This window comes from Pyxicephalus adspersus, chromosome 3, assembly GCF_032062135.1.
Source record: "Pyxicephalus adspersus chromosome 3, UCB_Pads_2.0, whole genome shotgun sequence".
NCBI lineage: Eukaryota > Metazoa > Chordata > Amphibia > Anura > Pyxicephalidae > Pyxicephalus > Pyxicephalus adspersus.
In genome coordinates, this window is record NC_092860.1 from 70,746,811 (window position 1) to 70,763,039 (window position 16,229).

Sequence of the window (16,229 nt, forward strand, 5' to 3'; positions counted from 1 at the left end):
GAAAAACTGCTAGGCCTGAAAAAGCCCAGCACTTATGGCCTTTACCATAACCAATTTATTAATTGGTAATAACCTATTACCAATCCCAGGTGCCCAGCAGTTGCCAAGTAAGCACTCAGAAGGGGCATTTTTTTACTGCTAATGTGAACTAAGCCTAATTTGTTAAGCCACGTTGATCACAATATTACACTACTACAAGGGATTACACTATTAAAACATGGAACTCTAGGGAGTTGGATTAAAATACACAGCACTGGACTGTTGAGGCATAATACAAAAAAAAATTGAAACATTGTACATTCTAACAAGCCAGGCATTAGAAATTTGGAACAAAGTATAGTTGGTAGGTGGAACACTGACACAGTAGCAGGGGTTACTGGATACCTATGGCATAAATACCTAGAAGCTCCAAATTTGCTGTGTCTAGCCCTGTCCACTTTTTTACCACCCGGCTACAGTTTCCCCCTACCCTGCTAAAAAAAAATTTCCGGGTAGAACAGTGGGGTGGGGTTTTTTCTTACCCCTAAAAGTCTTGGTTGGTCCAGGCTCCCTTTACCTCTGTCATTTGCAGCCCCTATTTATTATACAGTGCTGAGTATTTTGTTGGCGCTTTATAAATACAGTAGATAAATTATAATAATAGTAAATATGCATGCTGTAGCAAGATTGAAAGCACATGAGCAAATACTTTGAAATCAGATCAATGCAGCATTGTTGCCACACTGTCATAACAAGCTGCATTTGTTGAAATGTGTGGGATTTTGCAGAAGGGACTAAGAAAAATTGTTGAAATTGATAAACTTAAATTTTTTCCATTTTTAAAGGCTATAGTTCTACTTTAATGGACAATATTCATAAAAAGCCCAAATAAGAAACTCCATGTATAGAATAAATGCTTCTTTTCAGTTATTTGCCTCTGGAATAACTAAACCATACTCTAAACTCATTTTGATATATATGTTTCTATTCAATGGTTGTTCAGTGTTTACCACTTTAGTGATCTGTCCCGCTAAATACCATGTATTGCTGTCCTTACTATTTACAGGTTGCAGAATACACACCTTGGATGCCTGTTAGGGTTCCCCTCACAGATTTTTACTCCTAATTGTTGGCTGGCTATACCTGTAGAAAAACACCCCTAAACATACCCTGTCAAACTTCAGATATATTAGACATTTATTTTACATCACTTACCTATGTGAAATATGATCATAATGTCACCTCCAGCAAAAAGTGGTGATGATCCACTACTGCATCTTTTTCAGTTATTAGGAGTTTACAGCATCCCCTGATAACTGAAGCAGGTGATAGAAAGGTGATACAAATCTACCTCTTGGCATCGAGGCACTGGCTAAAGAGGCAATAGACTTAATTAACACCAGCCTAAGGACCTCTTTACTTATAAAGTAACTCAAGGACAACTATGCCACATCCTTTTTACTGTCAACCAAGACATTTTTACAAATACTTTTGTATTTTTGTAGCAGAATTTTTAGGCATACGTCTTCAATGAATAAAGTCAGTCAAAATATTAAAAACTTTTGATATTTTATTGTATCCACATCAATTAAAACAACAACATCAATGACATGTAATGTAATTCAACATATAATTATCCACCCTAATGAGGTCATTTGATTATCCAACCACAGTGTTTCAATACATATACTTAATTTGACAATATGCATTTGGTATCTTCTATAATGTCAACATGACCTCATTTAATGTAAACCGCTTCATCAGGAGTTTAATGGTGGAGGTAAAAAAAAATTTAAACCTCATATTAGTGACGATCTATCAAAATTATTGATATATGATTGAATTGTATGGACAAAACACTTACATTAATAAAAATTGCTAGCTCATCAGCTAATGTGTAAAAAAAGGCCATTTTTTAAGCAATGTAACCATGATTTTTAAATTTATTTGGACTATTTATTTGGGAAAAAACATAGTAGTCCAGATGTGTTGGATGTGTCAATTGAAGGGCTAACGGTGCTTTAAACCAACCCCCTGAAATACCTGATGTGTTAAAATACTTTCCCCAACTGCTAAATCATAAGATGAAAACATTTATATTTATACTTGATAAATATAAATACATGAATAAATACATACATGATTTATACTATACTTGATGGACTTATGTCTTTTTTCAACCTAACCAACTATGTAATTATACACAGTGATATGCATTGACCCAACTCAAGAACCCAACTTAAACAATAGCACAGACATAACGTTAGCGAAAATAAGACCATCATGAACCTCACTTTTACAGTTACCCTATTTTGCTTATTGACCATGCCTCTACTTAAGAACAAACAAAACACTGGTGAAAAAGGTTCCTCACATAAAGGATTTTTACATGTATGGCATTTTAGATGATTTCTTCTTCAAAGCTTTAAACGGACTTTGTTCAGCCTACTTTAGTGTGTGTTTTGTTCAAAGATGTTTGATATACCTTTGTTCTTTGCAGCCCATATTCTATGATGGATGATGAAGAAGATCTCCCACACCATGAAGAAAGGACTTGGTATATGGGAAAGATGAAAAGAGAGCAGGCTGAAGAGATGCTCACTGGAAAGCCAGATGGTACCTTTCTGATCCGGGAGAGCCGTCAGAAAGGCTGTTATGCTTGTTCTGTTGTGTAAGTATGAAGTTACAAACAAACATTTTTTTAACTAATAATGCTTTTGGTAAAGCCCCAAACTGAACAAGGTAGATTAAAAAAAAAAAAACATGTTGGTTGGTGTATATTATGAGTGTTAGGCTACCTACACACGTAAGACTTTTGTCGTTTGGAAAGGATCTTTCAAAAGACTGAAAGATGCATGAATGAGTGCTGTACATACAGCACTGTTTTGCTCTATCGGGAGGGGAGAGAACGAGTAAGCGGTGGCCTGCTGCACTCTCTTCCCTTTACCTGCATTAGGGTCGTTCTTGGATTGGCCAGGACAGATCCATGAATGACGTCAAACTAGCATTGTACAGGTCAGATTCTTGTCCGATACTAGCCCTGAAGTAATAATGGATTGAGAATCATTTGCCGCCTTACATCTTGACCTGAACTTTCTGTACCCATTGAGTGCTTGGTTGTAGCTGTACAACTGACTGACTGTTAAGCCTTTTAGAATTCTGATTCCTGTTAACAGATATGGACAGAAACTTGCTCACCACACACGCAAATCTCTTGTTCCTTCCTGAGCCATCCTCCAAATGGTTTCCACTGTAATGCAGAGAAGCTGGGAAATTTAGTCTCTTATCTAGTTCTTTGGGTGTCATGTTCAGGTATGATTGCCTCTTCCATGAGCAGTGCAAGATTATTTGAACCAAAAAACAGGTATTCTGTCCACACTTTACTTCTATATATTATTATTATTATTATTATTAATATTATTATTATTATTATTATTAAACAGGATTTATATAGCGCCAACATATTATACAGTGCTGTACATTAAATAGGTGTTGCAAATACAGACAGTGACACAGGAGGAGAGGACCCTGCCACGAAGAGCTTACAATCTTGGAGGTGGGGGAATTAACACACAATATGAGGGGAGATATGTAGTGGTGGGAAGTAGTGACGGTTTTAAAAGACAGAAGAAGATTAGTAGGCAAGTGCTTTTTTAAATGAGCAGAAAGTAGGAGAAAGCCAAGTAGGACAAGGAAGATTATTCCAGAGAGTTGGGGCAGCTCTAGAAAAGTCTTGGAGCCATGCGTGTGATAAGATTTTGAGTGAGGAAGTCAGTTGTAGGTCATCAGAGGAAAAGAGAGAGCGGCTGGGGGAGTATTTTTTTTTTTACCAGGTCTAGGTAAGTGCGACAAGAATTGTGGAGGGATTTGAAGGCAAAGCACAGGACTTTGATATTGATTCTAAGGTGAAATGGAAACCAGTGAAGAGAACTGCAAAGAGATGCCCCAGAAGAGGAACAGTGGCAAGGATGGAGTCTGGCTGCAGCGTTCATATAAAATTGTAGAGGAGTAAGTCGGGTTAGTGGAATACCACAGAGGATGATGTTACAGTAGTCCAGACGAGAGATGATAAGAGCGTGTACAAGGTGTTTGGTGGTCTCTGGGGCCAGGTAGGGGTGGATTTTGGAGATGTTGCATAGGGGAAAGTGACAGGACCTGGAAATGTTCTGAATATGGGGAGTAAATGAGAGGGCAGAATCAAAGGTGATGCCAAGACAACGTGCCTGAGGGGAGGACAAATAACAGTGTTGTTCACATGATAATATGGCTGACAGGCAGCATGAAACCTTATCCAGGACTGAAGAAGACAAGTCAGGGGTGGACAGATAGATTTGAGTGTCATTAACATACAGATGGTACTGTAAGCCAAATGAGGATATGAGACTACCCAGAGAGGAGGTGTACAGAGAAAAGAGAACCGGTCCAAGGATTGACCACGGGGGAACACTAACAGGGAGGAGAGTGGGAGAGGAGGAATTACCATTTAAAGAAACTTGAAAGGAGCGGTCAGACAGATAGGAAGCAAACCAAGGGAGAGCAGTGTCACTGATACCAATGGAGGGCATGGTTTGTATTAGAAGGGGGTGATCAACAGTGTCAAAAGCAGAGGAAAGATCAAGGAGAAGGAGGAGGGAAAACTTGCATTGAGACTTAGCTCTGAAGTAGGTCATTGACTACTTTAGTAGGGGCTGTTTCAGTGGAATGGGCAGCTCGAAAACCAGACTGAGGAGGGTCAAGGAGAGTTGGAGCTCAGGTAATTGGTGAGCTTTTTGTAGACAAGGCGCTCAAGAAGTTTGGAAACATATGGGAGAAGGAAGATAGGACGGTAGCTAGAAAGTAGGGAGGCCTCTATTGATGGTTTCTTCAGGATAGGGAGAATTATGGCATATTTGAAAGCGGAGGGGTGAATACCAGTAGAAAGGGAGAGGTTGAATAGTTCTGTTAGGGCAGGGGCCACGGTGGAAAAATGGACACAGAGTAGATCAGAGGGAATTGGGTCAAGCCCACAGGTAGTAGATGGAGATGATGAGAAAAGAGAGGGGACGTCATCAACAGTAACAGGGCTGAGGGAGGCCAGTGATGACATACTGGTGGAAGGGGTGGATATGGTTGGAGTGGCCCAGTTAGCAGAGACATCATTCCTGATTTTGTCAATTTTATCTCCAAAGTAGGTGGCAATGTCTTGGGCAGAGAAGGTTGTTGTGGGGGGAGCAGGTTTGGGGTTTAGGAAGGAGTCAATTGTTAAGAGGCTGCGTGGGTTGGAAGCTTGAGAGGAAATTACAGCAGAGAAATAATTTTGCTTGGTGACCGTGAGCTCAGTGATAAAGTTTTGTAGCTTGGCTTTGTAGTACATGAAGTCAGCTTTGAGACCAGATTTTCTCCACTTGCCCTCAGCTGTTCGAACAGTCTTTTGTAGCTGTTTGGTGTGATTGTTGTGCCAGGGATGGGGGTTAGCAGGGGAGGGGGTAGCGGAAGGTGGCAGGGGCAACTTAATCCAGAGCCAGAGAGTGACCGTGGTTGAACTGAGTGGCAGCTTTATCTGGAGATGTGATTTTAGAGGGGGTGGGGGTTAGGGACGTAAGGCAGTTTGAGAATAGGTTGCGGTCAAGGTTACAGATATCTCTCTGCCATTGACCAGGTCTGGGATGTGGCAAAGCGGGGCAAGAGTTCGATAGGTTGAAGGTGATAAGGTTGTGATCAGAAAGGGGAAATAGTGAGTTATCAAGCAGGGTGAAGTTGCAGAGTTTGGAAAATACCAGGTTTAAAGTGTGTCCGGCTATGTGTGTGGGGCCGTTTATGTTCTGTATGAGTCCAAATGAGGAGGTAATGGAGAGCACTAATGAAGGATGGTTGGGCTAATTTACTGCAACATTAAAGTCACCAAGGATGAGGGTGGGCAGGTCTTAGGAAAGAATGTGTGGGAGCCAAGAGGCAGAGTTTTCCAAAAATAGTGATGCTGGGGGGAGGCGGTAGACAACAGCAGCAATGAGGGGTAAGGGGCTGAAAAGAGGGAGTGGCCTTCAAAAGATGTGAAAATGAGAGAGGGCGAGATAGAAAGGACTGTACAATTAGGTGACAGAATGAGACCTACATCACCCCCCACACTGTTGCCAGGTCTAGGGGTGTAAAGCGCAGCCCTCCATAGAGGCAGAGTCAGAAGAGGAAAGCCAAGTTTTAGTGAGAGCCTGGAAGTTCAGAAATTTAGAGAGGAGAAGGTTGTGTATAGTGGTTAATTTATTGCTAACAGATCTGGCATTCCATAGACTGCCAGAGAAAAGGGGTAAGAACTTAAGGGTAGGGTGAATGGGGATACGGTTAGGAGAAGGGAGAATCTTCCTGAAAGTGTAGGGAGGAGAGAGGCTGTGGGGGGGGGGACCAGGGTTGGGTGAGATGTCACCAGAAAGTAGCAGTAAAGAAAAAAGGTGTAAGAGCACAGACCGAGAAATCAGGTGATTAAAGGAGCAGAGAAATAATGAGTTATCAGACTGGGGTGGAGAGGGAATAGTGCCAGCAAAGAGAGTGAATATTACATTTTAACAGATAATTGTAAACCACGAGTACAATAAACAAAATGGCAAACAGTCCATGAAAGCCAGTCCTGTAATGTGGGATATGATGAGTCAGTCCCAGAGATGGCGTGGTGAAATAGCAGTTCAGAATGGCAGCAGTAGAGATTGTGTTTTAGTCCATGTAGATAAATCAGTCCAAAGGCAGGATATGGGAGATTGGCAGATTGTAATTGTATGTCCAATTCTGTTCCAATTCCTGTTACAATTCCCTGGATTAATTCCCAATGCACTTATAATTTGGCACTTAAAATTTGGGCACATGACCTTGCCTGTTGTTTAAATAGAAGTGCTTTTGGCCCTGAATATGGATGGACTGATGGGAGTAAAAAGGAATTTGGGATATCAGTTGAACCTGGGTAGGGAGGGGTTGGCAGGGAAATAAATATCAATGTGCACTCAATTAGAACTAAGGGAATGTTAATAGATAAATCTATGGGGAAATTTAGTTTGGTGCAATAGGTTCATCTACAATGGGAGACATACCATACACAATCAGATGAAGATTCCAGGGGAAAACGATTAAATACACAGGGATGAAATGGGAGGCAGGCGGAATGGGAGACATACCATACACAATCAGATGAAGATTGCAGGGGAAAACAATTGGATACTGTGTGTTTTCACCTATCAACCTGTTAGAATTTTACTTTTTTCAATTTTGGATTTAGTTGGACTTGATCATTTGTTACATTAACATTTATTCTGACCTCTCTTTATAGGGTCGATGGTGATACCAAACACTGCGTTATCTACAAGACATCCACTGGATATGGCTTTGCTGAGCCTTATTACCTTTACTCTTCTTTGAAAGAGTTGGTATTGCATTATCAACATACATCACTGGTGCAGCACAACGATGCCCTTAATGTCACCCTGTCATACCCCGTGCTGGCTCAACCATCTCGGTGAACTTTTCTTTTTTTTTTTTCTAAGGAAAGTCTGCCCTAAAAGGAATGTGCTTAAGGTTTGACTTGGATTAGAAATTCTAACTCTTCAGTCCTAAGTAGCCTGCTCTCTTCTGAGTCTGGAGTAGATAAAAAAAAAAACACGAAGGATAATGGCTTGGCTGGTATTTGTTTTATAAAGAGGGTCAAATGTAGTCAAGATGCAATTTGCATAATTGTTTACAATTCACCTCCTTATATAGACTAGCTAGAGGATGTTTAACAATCCCATTAGCAGAAAATATTGTTTAAAGGTATTATTAGTGGAATTATTAGCAAAAACAGTTTCTGATTCTCTTTTATCTGCAGCTTAGGACTGCAGCAGGATCACTGAATTACTGTGTAACTTAAAAGTACAATGTCACATCATTCCTCCCATTATCTAAAAAGCTTTTATTATTATTATATTTTAATATATAACACCAGTGCTCCTATCAAAGCACACTGTAAAATTCTTTCTGTACATATGTCTCTGTATTGAAAGGATCCAGATTTTTTAAAGCATTTATTTTAAACGTCACATGACAACTAAGGAGATTGCTGACATTTAGATGTTGGGTAACCATACATCAATATGTGAAAAATATAACACTTGAGCAGAAGTAGCAGAAAATATGTGAGTTACATTCCTAACACATTCATAAAGCTGTAGAAATAGGTAATGTTAGTAGTGAATCTAGGCTATATTATGCTTGAGGTATCCATTTAAGACAAACTGTTCTGCACCTTGTTAAATGTATTGTGCATTCCACACGGGACCATTAAAGAGAAAATGTAAAGTGCACTTCAGAAATATGAGGCATAATGGGTGATTGGTATATTACATAACATTCTTGCCTAGGTTCTTTGACTTGAATGAAGAACAACAATTCATTTAGTATGAATGCATGTTCAGATAAGTTTTTAAAGTTTCTCTCCTACAGTGTATACAAATATTTTAGGTAAAAAACAACATCTGCATACTTTTGCAGCTATATACTTTGATGGATGATAAAAAAAACATGTACACAATTTAAAGTTAAATTAGAAAAATTAGGAAAACACTAGTTGTAGTCAGTATATTACAAAATGTTTAAAGGACCCCAGATTTGTTATTGCAAGCAAGAAATGATAAATTGGCACTAGAATATGGCGCTGGCTTGTCATATAACTTGTACCTCTCCAAAGATGGTGATTTATGAGCCTGTGATGCTGCTTGCTTGTGTATATTACCAACCTGAAAAGTTTGGGTGTGTAACTGAATGTAGAAAAGTGGTTTTGCATGGACCTCTGGTACTTTTTAAAGCAGACCTAAACTAAAATGTTTATTTTACATAAAAGGGTAGACAACACTTTTATGTAAGGTAAAATATTACCTTTATTTTTTTGTGTGTGTGTGGGGGGGGGGGGGTTATAATACTTTTAAAAAAGCCCTTCCTCTTCTGCCACAGCAATAAAGAAATGAATAAACAATGGGAGCACAAAGCCTCCTGGGATACTCATGTAATGCATGCCAGTAGGCTTCTGGTTACTCCTTCTGCACAAAGAGCTTTTTCTTCAGTGGGAGGGCAGTGCGTGCATGGGCATTGAGATCAGCATACTCTCTTTCTCCATTGACTTCAGGCTATGTCCCCTGCTACCCTATTTACACTTGGTGAACTTGTCAGGTAAACAGAGGCATTAGGCCCCCTACCATTTTGCAGCCCAAATTGTGTGTCCTTACTAGACATGGAGGTGTCATATAACTGGTAATAAGCACTTAATTAAATAGATATTTGGTTTGTCCTTTTAAAGCAGAGTTTTTCAGTAGTACTTTATATTGTGTTTGACTTGCTACAGAAGTTAGTTTATGAAATTTGTGCTCCTATAGGCACAAAAAAAGGATATTTTATTTTAAAAAAAAGTTTCATTTTACCCACCTCACAAGGAAAGTCAGGTCAAAGCAAGTCTTCTGAAGTAAGTAGTTTCATTGAAAATTGTAACATATATACATTATAGAGTTATCTAAAATGGCTTTTAGTAACATTTATTACATTCATTATATTAAAAAAAAAAAAGTAGTTTCAGAATTGATGTTTGAAGTTTGTCAGTGTCTTTGTACACATCAGCTGACTTCGGTGCTGGTAATGTTTTAGATATACACAAATCCCCTTGCGGGTATAGTACCGTAAATACCTAAATACCTTTTTAGTTTTCTGTACAGATAAAACATTTTTCTTCATTAAAGTCTATTTTTTTTTTTAAATAGCACCTTTAAGCTTTGTTATTATTTTGTTTTGTCAGAAAACTTGTATATTCAAAGTTGTTAAACTGCAATAGATATAAATTGACCAGCCTGCTTTCACTAAAATGTGAATCAAATGCTGATCATGTACAGACATACATGTCATTTACCGGTATATGGAAGACAATTTGTACAATATACATGTATCACTTGCAAACACTCACTTGTATTTTCCTTGTATACAAGCATGTAGTAGAAGTGAATATGAAAATCTCCTTTTGCTTTCCTCTAACTAGTCACTGGTATTTAAAAAAAATCTAAATGCTGCTTAACATGGGCATGTGTTCTGTAGTTCATAGTATGGAACTGGGCAGTGTAAAACACTCCTTGAGAAATTAGTGCAGCACAGTGCACAGATGTTTTCCACCCGTCTGCAACAAGCAAGTTGATCAGTGAGTGATATCAAAATTCCACATCTGCAGACACAGGATTCCAGCTGAGTGTACTTAGTACTGAAGCAATTTATTCAGTGTTACTGTAAACAAATATCATTTCGGAAGAAGTGGTAATGATGGCACCCTTTATACTTCCTAAATATAGTTTTCTAAACTTTCTCTTAGCATTTGTTTGTAAGTAGATACTACATGTCATAAAAATATTTGTCAGTACTTGGTCAGACAATTTTTAGGACAAATAAAGAACAAATGTTGAAAATTAATCTAGCATTAAGGGGACAGGTCCTGGCTTGCTAACAGTAAATATATTGATATGGTTAGTAATACTATTGATTATCTGTTTAGTTTATGAGCATTGTTTTATCCTTTCCTGCCCACTGCACCCATAATGAGAGCACAGTTGTGTCTGCAGACCAGGCAAGGTTTTCTTTAACATATCCATTGTTCCTGACCCAACCTGTAGTAAAGTCAACCAATTTTCCATAGCTTGCAGACAGCAGATTTTTTGGGGGTGCAGCAACAGGCTTAGTCTATATACCACTTGTAGGTACTATATATTTTACTCTATTTGTTGAATTACTTTTTTTTTATTTTGTTCAAAACTAGAGCAAACATGTAAAATAGTGTCCATTGCAACCAGTCCTTTTTTATGTACAGAAAGCCTGTTTTTTTTTTTCTTTTCTGTGTATTATATGTATTTTTCAGCAGAAAAGGATTGCACCTAGGTCTAGAAACTTTACCAGTGTTTCATAAAAAGACGTAACAAGTCCTTAAATGTACCTGTTCTTTAGTTTTATACATTCAAACATGTCCCAGGGTAATTCCCCACACTAAAAGATTTATCTTGACGTTACATTACCAGTTTTTTTGTTAATGGAATAAAAACTGTTTACTTCCCAAATACATGTTAACTGACTTTAGCAATCAGCTAAAGCTTTGTTCATCCGAATATGTGCACAATTATCTGCTTTTGTTCACCTTATTTTCTAAGGGAAGATTTTGCTTTACTAAAAAAACAGACTTTTAAGTAAATTGGCCCATACATGTCTAGACCATGATAAGTCGTCATCATTTTATTTTAGTGTTAATTCTTAAGTCAGTTATAAAACCAAAAATATATTCTTGCTCTGCTTATCTGTTACCAGGTCTTTCTGAACTTGCTTTATGATGGGTACAGATATAACATTTTATTTGCTTCTACAGTGTTAGGCTATTTCAGTCCAGAAATCAAATTAAAATGTAATTTTGTAAGAAACTGACTATGCTTTTTAAGGCTAAGTACATCTGGTTTTACGGATCTTGAAAGGATGGTTCTCTAGTATTTCAATAAGTGTTATAATGGTGAAACTATTTAAATTGTAGATTAAATATATAAAGTAGGTAAACAAAATGGGACTTTAAAAACATCATATAATCAATGCTAGATTCAAATCTAAAATGCCAGTAAACTTTATTATTACACTATAAAAGCAACAACTGAACATATAAAAGTAACATATCTCAATAATGGGTCAACACATGAGCACCATCCTCAATTATGTTGTTTGATAAATTTTAAATCAAAGATGGATTGCATAGCCTCTTGCGCATATATATATATATATATATATATATATATATATATTATTCATAATTTCTAATATGCATGCAGTTTACTCCCACATGACAATGCTGCTGAGGCTGAACAGTGCTTTCTTTAAAAATATTGTATAATCTTATATGTACCTGTCTGTAATTGGTAAAATGTAGCATCCACTTAACACTATACATTTTGTTATAAAAAGCATTAATGGTGAAGTTTAATAAGCCTTTATGATCCTAGGTTCTGGGACTCTCATTTAAAAACTATAGTGACTATAGATAAGTCAGCAAACTGCCATCAATACCCATGTTTATTTTCAAATGCCTGTAAAGTCTGCTAATACCAGCAGGGTTTTAGGATTGCAAAGTGTTAACTAATAACCACATGGGGACAAAGTGGGAATCCCTCATGTACACATTTGCAAAACATTAGTGGTCTCTTAAGACTGCTTTCATGCCTTTTGCCTTTTTATTAAATAAGGCTGTGTATTTTGATAATATTCAAATTGAATACCTCAAAATATATTTTAATAGCCTGTTGCACTTTAATCTTCGAAAATAATCAACCCAGAGCATACATCACAACTTCAGTCAATATGTGTATTCTCTTACCAAGTTTTTTTTTTAGTCCTTTAGATTAAGAAAACAAAGTTAAAACCCTTTCGTTATGAGATTTTTTTATTATTATTGTAATATGGAAACATTATTTACCCTTTTATGTATTGTAGGGAAAACCACAACTTTTTACTTGTGTCCTGCAGGTGAAAAGTTGTGTGTTATTTGCATGCCTTTTCCATTAATCGCGAAAAGAGGTGCTTCATGTGTTTTTGAATTGTTGGTTATATGGAGTATAAAACATTCTGGAAAGCCCACATGTGTCCTCTATGGCACTTTTAGGTCAATGTTAACCTTATCATCAGTTTGCAATAAAACCTCCTCAGGTGAACCACTGAGTTTTTTCATCCAATAGGTTTTAAAGTCTAATAAATGTCATCTTTGTATGCCCTTTATATTTTTACACTCATTTAACTAAGCTATCTCTACTAACTTGTATTTTTTGTCTTAGCGTTTGTGCTTATTTTTCTAACTATGATATTCTGTATTTCAGAGTTTCAATGTGCAAGGGTTTGTTGCACTAGCTTAAACCTGTCTTTTGAAGCAATTGAGAGCAATGTGCCTATATCTTTGTCGGTGATATATAATTAAAATTTAGAAGCAAAGCTGTATTAAATCATATTTTGTAGTTATTTGTCCTTTAAAGAGGATTTCTAGATATTTGTTTCCTTTCTGTATAGTAACACCATAAGGTCCCAGCTTCATGAGATGCAAATCCAGTTGTTTTTGCATCTATAAAAGCAAAGCAATTCACACACAAACCGACCAGTCCTAAATCAGTCACTGTTCAAAACTTCATATTTGAATATATTTACATATATTTTCAAATCTACAGTCTAGAGATTTTAGAGATTTAATCATCCCTTAAAGATATATGTTGCTCTGCATATTGTTTCCATTACAGATATTTTTTTACATTGTTGTATGAAGTAACCCTATGCACACAAAAATGTTTTAGAAATGTTTATAGTTTTTTACATAAATGATGTATGTAAACCCTACCCCGATTTTCTGCGAATAAGCCTTTTTTGTAAGCATTCTAAAAATAAGAAAAAATACTGTGAAAATGTACCTGTACATGTGCACTTAAAAGTTTAGGTACCCCTTGCAATATAGTATTTTTGTTGATAGAGTTGGTTTTACTCATTTAAATCAACTAGGGTTAATAAAAGTGTATTGCATGGTGTCATTTTTCCTTTCAGCCACTAGACACAGTTCTGCAAAATAAGCTTGTTTATTTTTGTATGGTTTACTTTTACGTGTGTTTGATTGGACCTTTTTATTTCCCCAAACAATAGGGATTAGCATTTGTATCACTTAATCCTTTTATTACACAGTAACAATGTGATTTTACAATAGTTTTTCCTTTTGTATGTTTGCTTTTAGCTGTTTAAGTAAATGTTTACTAATGTAAACCCCTCATTTGTTTGCAAGACTGGTACTCAAAAAAAAATTTTATATTCTACTTGAAAATAAAAATAATAAAATCAGTTATGTTGGCTGTGTTTATTCATTAAAATAATCACCTTGGGCTAGCTGTCAGCAGGCTTTAGCAGCCACTAGCAGATTGTTTAAAGTGGTAGTATTCATGTTATCATCCCAAAACTGGACCAGACGCTTACTTTTATCTTTTTCCTTTTTTTCATTTATTTTTTTAAACACTTATGCTAAAATAAACATTGTGGCCTAAAGAACACATATAACCTCAAAAACATATTTTCTGAAAGCAGACAACCTATCGAATAAGATTGTCATACGATTTTGGTGCAACTGTTTTCTCACAACTCACATTTTTAGTAAAAAAAAAAAAAAAATTACTTCAATTTAGTGGAGACAAACACATGAACCTATGTTCTTTAAACTAAAAAAATTAGATTGTTTCAAGTAAAGAGATACCAATTATGTTGCGCCTCAAAACAGTGCACCAGCAAAAAGGCTTCAAATTAAGATTTTTAAAATTTTACGAAAGGGAAGCTTTGAAAACCTCTTTAGGAAAAGCTGGGGTTCTACATGCATTTTTGCCTCTTTTTTTCCTTTGTGTGCGAACGATCAGCACGTCTATTCTGTTTCTCTGAGGGTTCCAGCTATACAACTTCCTTGTAAGTCTTTCCAGGACATTCCTAAGCTGAAGAATTCCTCTGCCCTTTCCTCAAGCAAGGTGAAAGGGCTGGGTTCTCATAAATTAGAACAGTGCCTCACCATCCCTTGATTGATGACTTAATCTCCCTAGCGGTATTCCCGCGTGTGGCTCAGGGTTAAATTTCCTTACAAAAAGCAGTAGCCCGAAGCCGCACTCGGGGTGGAATCGAAGTCTTACCTTACTGTCTGGCATTGGCATCCCCTGGACAACGTTCACATTCCTGGAATGCGAGGCCATGTGATGCAGATGCTGGGCAGGTATGTGACGTGTGGGGAGCGGGAAGGCGGGAAATTTAAAATAAGTATTTTTAAATGTCAAATGTACTGCTTTGACATTTAAAAATACTCAAATATTCATACCGCCAGGGAGAATAATCATCTGCACAGATCATTTCTTTATATTGTTTTAGTGTGCCGTTCCTCCTGACGGAGAACATCTTCACTTGTATTTCTAGCCTTAATGAGAATACAACTGTTGCAGTGGAGAATGTTCCTTTCTTTAACTATCCTAATGATATGTTTGCTTTGGTTCTGATAACCCATATTTTCACAGAATGGTCCCTGAGCCTAAATGTTCTAGAGGCCATGGACAAGGACTTGGACCTTGTCAAATAACCCTGACATTTAAATTCTTGTGTGACATGAACCTAAAACCAGCCTGCTATATGTCAAGATGAGCAGGACTTTATGGCTTAATTGCCCTCTTGAACCCCTAGGTTTTGGGCAGGAAATCAACTCAAATACACAAAAGAAGAGCATGTGTTACCCTGCTGCCAATCAGTAATTTTATTACCTTAAGATTCCCAGCCCTCTAAGTCAAGCAACTTTAAAAATTGAGACACACACAATCTACTAAAAAACCTTCCAAAGCTAGGAAGTTTGACCCAAACTGTAAAAAAAATGTGGGAAACAGCTGTCAGTCATTTGAACAAACTGAATACATAAGTGTGGTACATTTTTACCACTTTTACAAACTGTGTTGAACACCTTTCCCATAGCATAGTTCCCATGCCTTGACATTTGCCCAATCATTTCTAACATGGCAGCTGGTGTTTCCAGCACTTCAGAACAGACTGGTACCTTTCTCCCCTTGGAAAATAGAATAGGACAGATGCAAACTTCTGGACCCCCTGACTGTGCAGGACCTTTGGTTGCCAGAGTGAAGGCAGTCTGAAGTTACCATTCTGTAATCTGTTAGAGATTTGCCTTTCCTTCCTTGGCTGGATGATGCAGCTGCAAGGCCATGGTAGTGGCATTAGGAAGAAATAAATTTAGTGGTAGACAAAACTACTGTTTTAAAACACTGTCACTGCCTGTCCGAACACACAACACACGTTGTTTCACATTAGCAAGAAACACAAAAACTGGATAAAACATTAAAATATAGTATTGAACAAAGAATTGCCCAAATAACGAACTGTAAATATGTAAGAAGTAATATCTTACTGATCTAAAGCAAATTAACACAACCACGAAGATACAGGCATGAGAAAGAAGTATTTTCCTGACTGCTCCATGTCGGCATATGGTGGGGTTAATCCCTTTCTACTCTCACTCTCAACCTAAATAGATACATTCTTACACCTGATTTACACAGTAATAGATACATTCTTACACAGTCTTACACCTGTTTTTTTCCTTTTGTATACACTCAGCATGGGTTTAGCAACCTACCTGGCTGGATAAAAATATATATTTTACCGGTATATATAAATAAAATGTTTGGCTGTCCACTGTTCAGGTG

General features: G+C 37.2%; 1 protein-coding gene across 1 annotated transcript in view; it reads left to right on the plus strand.

Moving 5' to 3' along the window:
• The window catches only part of PIK3R2 (phosphoinositide-3-kinase regulatory subunit 2), a 46,263-nt gene extending 32,427 nt beyond the window's left edge, over positions 1-13,836 (plus strand). The window contains exons 15-16 of the mRNA XM_072405130.1: positions 2,480-2,650; positions 7,268-13,836. Coding sequence (XP_072261231.1) covers positions 2,480-2,650; positions 7,268-7,457 — 361 coding nt within the window. The 3' untranslated portion in view covers positions 7,458-13,836. The remainder of the gene's footprint in view (positions 1-2,479; positions 2,651-7,267) is intronic.
• The last annotated feature ends 2,393 nt before the right edge of the window (positions 13,837-16,229 follow it).